Source organism: Notechis scutatus, chromosome 1, assembly GCF_049901735.1.
Source record: "Notechis scutatus isolate UNSWTSFEM ecotype Mainland chromosome 1, rNotScu1.2, whole genome shotgun sequence".
Classification (NCBI taxonomy): Eukaryota; Metazoa; Chordata; class Lepidosauria; order Squamata; family Elapidae; genus Notechis; species Notechis scutatus.
Window position 1 is genome coordinate 44018118 of NC_142009.1, and position 13940 is coordinate 44032057.

Sequence of the window (13940 nt, forward strand, 5' to 3'; positions counted from 1 at the left end):
CATTTCTTGTGTGTGAATGTGGTGTACTTGGTCCATGTGCATTTAAGAGACATTTGGGCTGTAATAGAACCCTTTGCCCTTCACTATTCCATTAGTATGAGGGATCACTGTCCTAGTTTCAGTACTATAGTTTTGGTACTATAGCATAACTAAAAAAAAATCCAAGAATGAGCAACCTGGTTGGGACTGGGGGCTGCACAAGCCACAAAGGTGGGGGGGGGACGACAAGTATGGCACCACACAGCATTCTTGGACGCGATAGCACAGCTCCAACTTGCATGCCTCCAGGTATTCAGCCTTCCATCCCAGAATTCCCCAGTGTGGAAATTGCTCAGAATTCTGGGAATTGTAAGGAACACCTCTTAAGGGAGCTAAAGCCCTTTTGAAGAACAGGTTGGGGACATGTTTGCAATAATCATTATTTACAAACATTGGGGCAAGAACAATAGTTGAGGTCTGGGAAATGGACAAGATTTGGGATTTTGTTTTTTTAATCCTGGTTAAGCCCATTATTGCAAGCATGATATTAGAGTTTACATTATGAAGGGAGGGGCAGTGACAGTCGTGTCACAAAAAGAACCCATGCTTGTGTTAAAGCTTTATTTTTTTAAGAAACGGGGTGACCCTTTAGCTCTGAAAGGGGGGTGCAATGAAGGGCTGAAGATGGCTTAACTTTAGCAAAGCCAACAACCGCAGCAACAAGAGGAGCCATCAACTCCTCAGAACTCTGTGGATCAAAGGGAAAACAAGAACCACCCACAAGTTTGTTCCATACAGAATCTCCCTATGAAGAGATGGTAAAATAATGAACTTTTCATCTGTTTTTTACAGCATATTTGTCCTTATGTTTTTCTATCAATCTGCACTTCTCCTCTCCCCCCACCTACCACCCCCCCAAAAAGAATGGAGCAATGGAGTAATACATGGAACTGCCCTTGAAAATCAATCATAAGCTACCGTAGTTTGTCCACATGATAACACTGCTCCATGAACCTGCTGGCTTCTGGGTGCAATTCAAGATACTGGCTAGCATATAGAACTCTACATGACATAGAGCCTGGTTACTTAAAGAACTAGCTATCTCCAACGATTTCTGCCCATTGAATTAAACACTGTGATCTAGGTGGATGAAGAACACTTTTTCTGCTACAATATCCGCCTTCTAAAATAATATCTCCTCCCGCCACCTCAGACAGATGCATGGCTCCCACCCTGATGAGGTTCCATTTTTGCTCATCTTGGGTGATGAACCCCTATAAGATTTGGGTTTGTTACGTATAGTTCTTTTTTATGGGCACACATCTCTTTCCTCTTTCATTTCATTGTTCTAACTTTTTTTATAGTATAAAGCACCCCAGTTGTTCGGTGTTGGGCATTTTTCAAATTTACATCTATATACAATCTTCAATAACTGCATTAATCAACAGAGGGGGGAAAGGCAAAATACTTTTCCCTGGTCTATGAAAGTCAAGCTTATATTATTGTTAATCTAAAATAGAATAATTTTTTAGTTTCAGAGAAAGTAAGTCTTTTCTACTATGCCATCTTGTTTTGAAACAGACTGAATGTAGGATCCATGCTTCATTCTTTTGATACTGCAAAAATCTACATTAGTATTTTGACATGCAAATGGTTATAAATGGTCGTACTATGCAGCAATCTGGATGTGGGTGCAATATCTTTGAATGCTAAAAATGGCATTCATCAGTTGCTAGAACTATATTTCTTGCAATTCCCGTCATTTGTAGCTGCTGTTGCTGCTGCTAAAAAAAAGTTCCCAGCAACATACAAAAGCTGACTAAAATAGCTCTTGGAGGAAAGAAGGAAACTGAAACGCTCTAAAATAAAAGCTGGTCCATCCCAGGTCAAACTCAAAATTCCAAACCTCTGATCCAATCTGTTCAAATGCAACTTTTGAACCTCTTCCTTTCCGGTTCTTCCTTTCACCTCTATGAGTATGCTGTTTCTACAGAAATGTTAAGTAAGGCTCATATTGTGACAAGATATTTTTTTAAAAAAGTTTACATTAGACAGCGAAGCCTAATTATATAATTTTCCCCCATCTAGATTTTATAATAATCTTGTGTAGTAGAAAAACTACCAAAGTTAGGTATGTTAAATTCCATTTGACCATATTAATCAGTTTGTTAACTCAGAATTGCAACATCAAACTTACATGCTAAGAAGAGAGGAAGAAAGGAAAGAGGGAGGGAGGGAGGTTGGTTTACAGGCTTCTGCCAAGAGAGCTAATGTGGAATCCAGGGATTGAATTTACCATTCTGAAGCTCAGAGTAGCCTTTGTTTCCATGGTTCTTAACAATTCTCTTAGATTTCTTATTCCTTGAATAATATTGCTAAAGGAAAAAAAAAATCAAGTGTGAAAAGCAAGGCTGAATTGTCCATGAATTATGAACATAAGAAGAAGCTCTCTTGCATTAAATATATGTACATTCATGCATATATGCATACATACATACGTATGTACACTTATGCTCAGGTTGGGTTATAGTAATAAGGCAAGTCAGCAAATCTTCAAAGAATACCGTATTTGCCGGCGTATAAGACGACTTTTTGCCCTGAAAAACATGCCTCCAATTGGGGGTCGTCTTATATGCCGGGTCGTCTTATACGCCGGCAAATAGTAATTGGGAAGCACTGCGGCTGCCCGCGGCTGAGGCACTTTGCGCACCGTGGAAACGAATCCTGTGAAGCCGAAAGGAGCAGCCAGCCTTCTCCCAGCTCCCAAGGAAACGAGGCTCGCACCGCCCGAGCTCCGCTGAGGTATCCGGCTGGGGCTGTCAGGAGTTGTTACCGCTGGCGCGGCTCCGCGGCTCCAGTCCCGTTGCCTCGGGAAGGGAAAGGCAAAACCAGGAGCTGCTGCTGCCATTGCAAGCGCCGCCGCGGCTCTTCCTTTTGCCTTTCCTTCCCGAGGCAACGCGGACTGGAGCAGCGGAGCCGCGGAGCTGCGCCAGCGGTAACAACTCCTGACAGCCCCAGCCGGATACCTCAGCGGAGCCCGGGCGGTGCGAGCCTCGTTTCCTTGGGAGCTGGGAGAAGGCTGGCTGCTCCTTTCGGCTTCATGGGATCGTTTCACGGTGCACAAAAGTGCCTCAAAAAAAAAAGTGCAAAAGTGGAAAGCGTGCGGAAGAGGGGCGAGTATATAACAAACTATATTTTGAGTGGAAATGTTGGGGGTCGTCTTATACGCCGGTCGTCTTATACGCCGGCATATACGGTACTTTCCCAGATGGCGACTGATAAGAAGAACGTACACTTCATACTTAAGGTTTGTCAGAAGGCAGTGTCTTCTCCCATTGTGCCTGGCTAGAAGAGTGGTCAGACAGAGGCCTAATACTATGGAATCATACGTCACCCTAATAGGATAATGCTGAGGATAAAATATGGCAGACAAGGCATGTTACTTCATGTTCAGCTCTTGGACGATGGTAGAATATACTAGGGGAACCAGCTTAATCTGGAGACATTTTAAAATTTATATTAAATGTAGTTTAATTCTTAGCCTAACATGTATCTCTATTTACTACTGCAGAATAATGAAAAAATTGTGCCACAATTTTCAACTACTATCTTTAGATTAGCTATCCATTCCTGGTTCAGAGAATGTGTACATCTCTCTTTCCCTGAATTTAGGAAATGTTGCAAATTAGTTTTGTTGACAGTAAGCCCACTTTTCTTGCAAACTTCATAGCAAACCCCTAGAATCCATGAGCTTTCTATGGAAGTTCCTCCTGCTTCAATCTGAAAACCAGTTATTATTTTATTTTACACCAAGAAATGTGCACTTGAGGTGTCAACAAATTTGAAGTGCCTATCTGAAAGAAAACAGATGCACACAGGCGCATAATTCACATACCACAAATGTTATTCCCTGAAATCACATTGCAGCCTGTAAGGATTTGTTGTACTTAGGAGAACTCTACATACTTCCACTCTTAACTTAAGAAACAAAATCATTTCTCTAATCACACTGCATTTAGAAATCACTCATCTAACAAGAACATCAAGTGACCCACTTCACTTTCCACATTTTGTTTACTTGGCTTGTGAAGAGATCTGTCTGCACCCTCTTGTGGCAGAGAAAAAAAAGATCCAATCCAATCTACTTTTTTCTTCCTACACTGATCCTCTCTATAAAAACAGTGGGGAGAGAATTACAATTAAATTTTCTTGTAATTTAGACTCCTAGAACAATAACTCGGCTAACAGTTAATATTTCCTTATTGGTGATTAAATAAAGATTTGTATTGCATTCACACGGGTGGTACATCTTTCTGCCAGTTGAACACAGGGGGGACTTTAGGGGTATTCAAACAAACCCACTCAACCAAAATTAGCAATTAGATGAAGGTGCTTTATGTGTTTATAACCTGTTTGCCTCCAAGGTGCCTTTTTCATTAATGCTGAAAACAAACACAGGTAGTCCTCGACTTATGACAACAATTGAGCCCAACATTTCTGTGATTAAGTGAGACATTTGTTCAGTGAGTTTTGTCCCATTTTACGACCTTTCTTGCCACAGTTAAATGAATCACTGCAGTTGATTAGTTAGTAAGCGGGTTATTAAGTGAATCTGGCTTTCCCATTGACTTCACTTGTCAGAAGGTCGCAGAAGGTGATCACGTAAGAGCAATGGTCATAAATATAAACAAGTTCCCAAGCCTCTGAATTTTGATCACATGATCATGGAGATGCTGCAAAGGTTGTAAGTGTGAAAAATAGTCATAAGTCACTTTTTTCAGTGCTGTTGTGATTTTGAATGGTCACTAAATGAACTTTTGTAATTACCTGTATCTCGGCAAGTCTAGCAAATCCATTCCTGCTACTCAATCATAAATTGGACAAGTGAAGGACCTTACTTCAACACCTCCGTAGAAATGGTGGTAGACTTTAGGAGAAACCCTCCCATACTACCACCTCTTACAATACTAGACAACACAGTATCAACAGTAGAGACCTTCAAATTTCTAGGTTCTATCATATCACAAGACCTAAAATGGACACCTAACATAAAAAATGTAATAAAAAAGCACAACAAAGAATGTTCTTTCTGCGCCAATTCAGAAAGCTCAAACTGCCCAAGAAGCTGTTTATACAGTTCTACAGAGGAATCAGTGAGTCTATCATCTGCACCTCTATAACTGTCTGGTTTGGTTCTGCAACCCAACAGGACATATACAGACTTCAGAGGATAATTAGGACTGCAGAAAAAACAATTACTACCAACCTGCCTTCAATCGAGGACCTGTATACTGCACGAGTCAAAAAGAGGGCTGTGAAAATATTTACAGACCCCTCACATCCCGGACATAAACTGTTTCAACTCCTTCCCTCAAAACGACGCTATAGAGCACTGCACACTAGAACTAGACACAAGGACAGTTTTTATGCACCAAAGACAAATTCCTTGTGTGTCCAACCACGCTTGGCCAATAAAGAATTCTATTCATTCTATTCTATTCCTTATTTCATATGAATGTACAACATCATACAATTTCAAGCAGTTATAGCTTCTACAGGTGGTCCTTAAGATTTGATTGCTTATTGTACCCTATGACTATCATTAAGTGTCATACCTTCTGATTCTTGACTCTTGACAAATATATCTTTTATGTACACTGAGAGCATATGCACCAAAGACAAATTCCTTGTGTGTCCAACCACGCTTGGCCAATAAAGAATTCTATTCATTCTATTCTATTTCTTATTTCATATGAATGTACAACATCATACAATTTCAAGCAGTTATAGCTTCTACAGGTGGTCCTTAACTTACAACAGTTAATTTAGAGATCGTTCAAAGTTAAACGGCATTGATAAAAGGGACTTATGACCATTTCTCACACTTACGAACTTTGCAGCATCCCCATGATCATGTGATCAAAATTCATATGCTTGGCAACTGACTCATATTTATGCAGTGGCCTGAGGTCAGGTGATCGATCAACTTTTGTGACCTTCTAATAAGCGAAGTCAATGTGGAAGCTAGGTTAACAACTGGGTTACTAACTTATCAACTGCACTGATTCACTGAACAACTGTGGCAAGAAAGGTCATAAAATGGGACAAAATTCACTTAACAAATTTTCACACTTAACCACAGAAATTTTGGACTCAATTGTGTTCGTAAGTCGAGGGCTACCTGTATTACCTACTGGTAGCTTTGAACAGAACGATATCCACGATATATTTTTTATGTGGAATCATGTTCATTATGTACGTACCCTCTCTTTAAATGAGCCACATATGCACTCTGCAGAGCTGCTTCCAGAAAGTAAGGAAGTTCAAAATCCAAGGAAGACATATGACTGCCTTTTATGCTTCTTGTATGTGTATTATTAAAGCTCTGGTAATAAGAGAGAGAGAGAGAGAGAGATGACATATAAATACAAATAATAATGTTGCTTAATGCTTATTCTATTCTTCTTCCAAAAGGTCAGAGAAAAAGACTAATATAAAGGAAATTTGCTTTGAATTACACTTGTTATTTCTGTATAGTTTGGCTTTTTTTGTGTGCTGGCTTCACAAGGATGGCCTTATATTTCCCTCTGTATTTCTGGCAATATACTAAGCAGATATACATAATTTAAGAGTCACAAATTATAATTAAAAAAATAGCTAAAACCATAAATGGTAGCCTACTATAGGATCAATAGCTCCCTCGTTCTATTGTTTAATTGAAACCAAGAAAAAAAAAACACACAGAAAAGTAGTCAAGCCTCCAATTCCTGGGTCCCATAAACTGGATGGATTACAAATCGATGCCTGTCCTTTTATGAGCCCAAAATTAGGGCTGCACAGTGACTTGAAGGGAAAAATATTTTGAAGGGAAAAAAGTGGTTTGGAGTACATGGAGACACTTATTTGTACAGCACCTCTTGGAAACTCCTAAAAGTTGCTGCTTTTTTCCCAAGCATAGGTGTAGTATGAACTCAGGAAAAGATGGAATTGGTTTAAGCCCAAAAGGTTGTTTTTCAGGAGGCAATTGGACTTTGTTTTTTTCTTTGAAGATGTTTGGCTTCTCATCCAAGAAGCTTCTTCAGCTCTGACTGGATGGTGGGGAATGGAAGGATTTATATTCCTTGCAGACAGCTGGTCATCTGCTTCCTCTTGGAGCACAGGTGTCAAACTCGCAGCGTCACATTGCCGTCATGTGATGTATCGTGACGTTTTTTCCCTTTGCGGAGCTGGGGTGGGTGTGGCCTGCGCGTGATGCATCCGGCCCGTAGGCCACCAGTTTGACACTCCTGTTTTAGAGGGTCTTTGAAGCACTTGGAGGTTTATCTGTATCCTCAGGGTCACCTGAGTAGTGTAAATGCTTCCTATAGTTTGCAACCATTAGCACTACTCAGGTGACCCTGAGAACACAAACAAACCTCCAATTGGCCTCAATGACTATTTAAAGAATGCAAATGACCAGCTGTCTGCAAGGAATAAAAATCCTTCCATTCCATTGTTAAATCTTGTCATCATTCCTTATCACCCATCCCCTCCCACTTGTGATTGTATGACTGTAACTTTGTCGCTTGTATACTTACGATTTATATTGACTGTTTCCTAGTATGATTGATTGCTTATTGTACCCTATGACCATCATTAAGTGTCGTACCTGATGATTCTTGACTCCTGATGAATGTATCTTTTATGTATACTGAGAGTATTTACACCAAGACAAATTCCTTGTGTGTCCAATCACACTTGGCCAATAAAGTATTCTATTCTATTCTGTCAGAGCTGAAGAAGTTTCTTAGATGAGAAGTGAAACGTCTTCAAAGAAAAAAACAAGAAAGTCCATTTGCCTCCTGAAAAGCACCTTTGGGACAACCGTGACCTGAATGACTGAGAACCTCTATAGACATTTGATTTAAGGCACTGACAGTGGATATTGCATTAGCCCCATGCATAGTCCAAAGCACCTTCAAATCCAAACAACTGAACAGACCTGATAGATTATTCAACAGTCTGTAATCAGATTACCATCTTTACCAGCTAGGCAGCCCAATAACATCTGCAGCAATTTGCAATCTGTGAAGGTGTCAAACTGCGTCAGTTACAATTAAATCTTCCCATCTTCTACATGAAGCTACTGTATTTACATGAGAACGTAAAGATGCACATTTAGTCAACAGCTCCCCATATCAATGTCCCTTTTGTGGATGCACATCAACTTGGTTGATCACAAAAAAGCTAAAAGGATCAAACTCAATGAGATGCTGCTAAATGCAAGAGTTGAATCATCCTAGAAGATTATGACAATCCCACTTCCATATTGTTGCCAAGAAGATATCATGGATGGACCAGGAGTTGAGCATGACTTGAAGACTTTTCTTTACCCAAATGTAAAATAACCTTGAATTTAAGATAGTTGCTGGCCCCAACATACAAAACAAAAGGGGAACTTGGTATGTACCCATTATCAGATTTGTAATTGAGCTAAGATGACCTTCCCATTGTAAAGGTATATTGATTGTAGGAAAAAAATGATCTTCATTTTCGATAAGTACTGTACAGTAAAGGCATATAATATGGTTTTGCATACATCTGATATAACATGCATTGTTCAAAATCTGGCATTTTCCCTCAGAATCTTACATGTTAATCTGTTGCACCTTAATGATTTTCAAACCTGTGTTCTGAAATTCAATATTAAAAAAGCTGGCAAAATGGGGTGCTAAAATATAAAATTATATACAGGGATCTGATTCAAATTCCCATTTAGACAGGTGCATGAAGTCTCGGGCTATTTGGATTTAACTACCTCAGAGTAGTATTACATGAGCAAAAGAAAGCAGCAACTTGAGCACATTGGAGGGAGAGTGGAATAAAACTAAACATCAGGCAGGGTCTCGGGGTATATAATTTAGCACATTTCCTGGCTTTCGTTTAGTGGAGAACAAGTTAAACAGTGATATATAAATCCTTGGGAAATGCTAGCGGAGGGTGGGGGGCTCCTTTGAGCTGACTCTTATTTACCTTCTCCAGTTCTTGCAGGAAAATCTGAGCGATTACACATGCCCTTTCAAAGCAAGTCATGACTTCCTCTTCTCTTTCTGACAGCCGGACTTGGGAAGCAATGGAATTGGGTGAGCGTTCCAGTGCCAGGCCTGTGAAGACAGCAACAGTGTCTCTTCAATGCCATGCTGAAAAGCACCAACCATCAATTATTAGTTCTTACTTTGTGAAACCATCTCCATAGTCTTTTCTACCTAGAGAAGCCTAACATAGCTGGAAGTTGTTTAGTTCAATGAATTTAAATCTGTTATCCCGATCTGTCATAGTGCCTCAGAAATAGTTATCTCCTCAAAGGCCTGTATGGCCTCTGCCCTGACCACGCTGGGGGAAAAAATTGAAAGAAAAAAAAATCCCTCCAGATCTTGAGTTAGGATAAGTGGCAATCCTTCTTTTTTTGGTGTTACCTATTAGTTTGAATGGTTTCTCCCCCACCCCACCCCCAAAGGTACACAATTCTTTCTGTTTTATTGTGGTTCTTTGTTGTTGTTTTTTAATGTTGTACACCTCCTAGAGTTTTCATCAAGTTATGCAGTTGTCTATATATGATACACAAATAAATACAGGTAGCCCTTGACTTATGCTGTAACAGAGTCCAGAATTTCCATGATGGTGTAAGTCATGTGACCTGACCTCATTTTATGATGTTTTTGGAGCTGTTGTTAAGCAGATGTGTAGCCATTGAGTGAATGTGGTTGTTGTTAAGTAAATCAATGTATTCCTACAGGCATTTTTTAAAACCAGAAACCAGTTGAAAAGGCCAGAAACTTACAAAAAACCATCATAAATCTAGGTCGCGTGACCACGAAACACCGGGACTGAGTCTGGGTGGTTTACAGCACATACCATTGGAGAGAAGCCGAAATTAAGAGACTCTGCAATCCCAAACTGGAGGAGGGAGGGGGAAGAGATTCAGGACAGCCACACCCCAGAATCTCTTAGGTTGTATTTACTGTAGAGGTTCCAAGGTTGTAGCTGTAGTTTGGCAAGGTTCTGTCCATTAGATGTAAGCAAATAAAGTATTGGACTCAATGGATTTTGTTTTGTGAACTTTGGGATTGGTCTTGACATTCCCAGAGCATAGATTACTTCAGCTTCAGATATATATTAAAAAAAATGGGGGGAGCTTCTAGCTACCATGTAGCTAAATAGACATTTGCATCTATATGAGAAATAGCAATAACACACATATATCACTTCATAGTGTTTTACAGCCCTTTCTAAGTGGTTTACAGTCAGCCTATTGCCCCCAACAATCTGGGTCCTCATTTTACCGACCTTGGAAGGATGGAAGGCTGAGTCAACCTTGAGCCAGTGATAGGGATATGCAAGGATATTTTTGAAATCAAAAAGGGATGGTGAGCAAGGTTTTCAGTTTACTAATAGAATTGCAGCAAGAAGCTAAGCATGTATACCGTAAAACTCTCTATTTCTCCTAGTTTTGCAGAAACAAATATTTTAAAAAGCTCTTTACAGTCCCTTTGTTTCCAGAATGCTACATATATACATAAACACACACACAAAGAATCATTTAGTTATAAAGACTTTGGAGGTCTTTTAATCCAACACTTTCTTGAGGATAAGAATCCTCAGGCTATCCCAGACAAATGAGTTTTAGGGTTGTTGCTGTTTTAAAAAATAAATTATATCCTTCCAATATTGTATTTCAATTACGAATTCCATCTTCCTAGGTTTCAATCACACCAATAATGTCATATTCCACCATCCCACTCCATGCATATTAGGATTTCAAGTTCTGGTTTGTTCTTCATATTCTGTGAATAAGCCACTAAGCCATTTAGTATCGCCCTTCTTAAGTTTGCCTGTTGCACCTCCCATTGTATAGTATTTCTGAGCACACCTTCCTTCTTAACACCTGCTTCCTTGTAAGATTTAATGCCTTTGGCTTTATGCTTGCATGTGGTTCTGGACATCCCTTCTTCCCCTTCAGATGTGTAGCTGAAAGCCCACCAGATATTGATGGCATTATATATTCATTAAATTGCATGTTGAATTATATTACATTGAATATAGTGAATATATTCATTATATCCAATATAGCATTCATTCATCCTAATAATTCAAAGCAGCTTCTTGTGTAAGTATATGTGTGGGGTCTGGTTACTGTCCATAAAGTATTGTAGATAAATATAGATTCAAATACTTAAGAACGGGACAGACTCAGTTTCACAAATAAGGCCAATTCTAATACCATCTTGACTTACCCTCTGGAAAAAAAATACTGTGGGGGTAAGACAACCCTTAAAATGCCTTAAAATGGCTTCTACAGTACAGTACAGTGGAGTTGCCATGGTAACGGCTTCATAGTACTCCACAAGGGGGCTCCTTCTGACTTGTGACACTGCGCGAGGGAGCTACTACATCTAGAACGTTAGAGACAGTACAACAGTGTGAGGCCCAACTAAAGAATAAGAGAGATAGAGCTACTGCATCTAGAACTTCACAGACAGTGTGAGTCCTGACTACAGGATTTTCCTGTCTAATACAGGATTGGGATAAATAAATACCTGGGCAATGCCGGGTTATTAGCTACTTATAGATAAAACTGAGCTTCAGAGTTTAAACGGTCTTATTCAGATATAGCAATTTCCTGAGTTCCTTCTCTCTGTTCCTAATTATTTTGTGCTTAGCTACCTTATACTGTACTCCATGCCCCAGGTTTTTTTTTTCAACATGCCTACAGAGTCAGCCTGGAAAGGGGAACTGAATGTACAGAGGAGAATGGAAAAGCCCTTCCATTTATTACTGCTAATCTTACAAGATCTGAACTTTGCCTGTTGATGCAGTCATAAATTCAACTATTAAAATATTTCTCTCTGTGTCTGTCTCTCCCTGTATCTCCCCACCCCCAATATTGGAGGTGAAAATCCTGGCAAAAGCAGTCCATTAAAAGCTGTACCAAACAAAAGAATGGACAATCTGCTGCCGTCCAGATCAAGCTGTTACCCATAAATTCTCGTCAGCATTTCTTTTGGAAATTCAACACATTTTAAGCGAACTCCAACACTTTATACCAGGGGTCCCCAACCACCGGGCCCCGGACCGGTACCGGTCCGTGGATCACTTTGTACCGGGCCGCAAAGAAATAAAAATAAAAATAAAATAAAAATGGCGGCTTTCTTCGCCTTCGGTGAATGCTGCTGGGATCAGGGATCAAGAATACAAAGGAGAGAAGGGGAGGGAAGAAGCAACCGAAGCCTGTCCTGCTCTCTGGCTCAGCGGCTTCGGTTTCCTCCCGCCTCGTTCCTCTCAGTCGCTCTCTCGCTCCTCCACCGGCCCAGGAAGAAACTGCTTCAAAGAAGCTGGCAGGGTGGCTTCCTGTCGGCGCAGCTCCTCCGAAGCGCCCGTTCACCCCCACCCAGCCGCCCGCGGTTTAATCCAGTGCTCCATTCTGCCTGCCTGTCTGCCTGCCTTCGTTTCTGGTTGTTTCGGAGCAGCTTCCGAAAGGAGCTCGGAGGAGCTGCGCCGACAGGAAGCCACCCTGCCGGCTTCTTTGAAGCAGTTTCTTCCTGGGCTGGTGGAGGAGCGAGAGAGCGACTGAGAGAGGAACGAGGCAGACACCTGAGCGATGAGGCTGAGGGAGGGAGGGAGACACCTGAGGGATGAGGCTGAGGAAGGCAGGGCCGAGAGGCGGGGCTTCTCAGCCGTCCTGCAGGGACTTGTCCTGAGCCGCGGAGACAGCCGTGGCTGCCGCCGCCCAGCGGTCAGTTTTGAAGGCGCTCCTCAGCCAGGCGCAGTTCCTGAATCTGCAGCTGAAACCCTCCGTTTTAAATGTCCCAATAGAAGAGAATATCTGTCACTCAGGGTTGCAATGAGGAGGCATTGGCGCTCCTGAACTTGGTGGTTTGCTGGCAGACGTTTTATTACCCGACTAGGTAACAACATCAGATATTACCTAGTCAGGTAATGAAACGTCTGCAAGCAAACCACCAAACTCGACTCCCCCCAGTCCTTGAAAAAGTGTTTCTGGGTGAAACTGGTCCCTGGTACAAAAAGGTTGGGGACCACTGCTTTATACTATAGTGCCGTGGTGGTGAACTTTTTCGGCACTGAGTGCCGAAACGGTAGCGTGGGGGCGGAAGAGCAGCTCCCTGGCCACCTGGTCTTCCAATTTCTAAAGCACATGCGTGCAAAGAGCAACTGGCTGGCACACACATGCACGCTGGAAGCTGCTCTTCCAGTTTCCAGCGTTCCTGTGCGTGCAAAGTGCAGCTGGCCGGCACACACATGTGCGCCAGGAAGCTGGTTTTCTGATTTCCGGTGCTCCTGCACATGTAAACACTAGCTGGTCTTTGCGCATGTGCGCGCTGAACCTGGAAGAGCAACGAGAATGGCTGACATGCCTGGAGAGGTGGCTCTGCGTGCCACTTCCAGCATGCGTGCCATAGGTTCGCCATCACAGCTGTAGTGGAAAAAGGTAAAGACGTATACAAAGAAGTATACAGCACTTTATACTCCAATGGAAAAAAGTACAGATGAAAAGTTTTATTCTGGCCCATGTACCATGTTCTAGCCCATATACCATGCACTACAAAATCACTTGGAATCTTTTCATTATGCAGATTCATTATAACTTTTGTTTCTTCCATCCACACATAAATTTATCCAATAATAATACTCAGGAGTATAAGTACAGAGGAACAGCTTGCTGAAAGATCCCAAATTCTCAACAGCACTAACAGAACTGAGCACACATTCTGGAATGAAATATTAAGCAAAGTGCTATGAGTACCATACCAACAACTATTGCTGTTCTTATCACCAGACTATGGTATCAACCTTTTAATAAAGATTTAATAAACTTGCAAGGGATTCTGGCTGATCAATTAGTGGGGTTACAAGGCTAATGAGAAGAACGCAATTGAGTTAATCTGCATAGTGGATTTCTCCCA

The 13940-nt window shown here is 41.2% G+C and overlaps 1 protein-coding gene across 1 annotated transcript in view; it reads right to left on the reverse strand.

Annotated features, from left to right (window-relative positions):
- Positions 1–13940, reverse strand: part of TTC7A (tetratricopeptide repeat domain 7A) — a 173261-nt gene that overhangs the window by 148836 nt on the left and 10485 nt on the right. Inside the window, exons 4-6 of the mRNA XM_026683757.2 lie at positions 8992–9122; positions 6243–6364; positions 2276–2354 (exon numbers count right to left, since the gene is read on the reverse strand). Coding sequence (XP_026539542.1) covers positions 2276–2354; positions 6243–6364; positions 8992–9122 — 332 coding nt within the window. The remainder of the gene's footprint in view (positions 1–2275; positions 2355–6242; positions 6365–8991; positions 9123–13940) is intronic.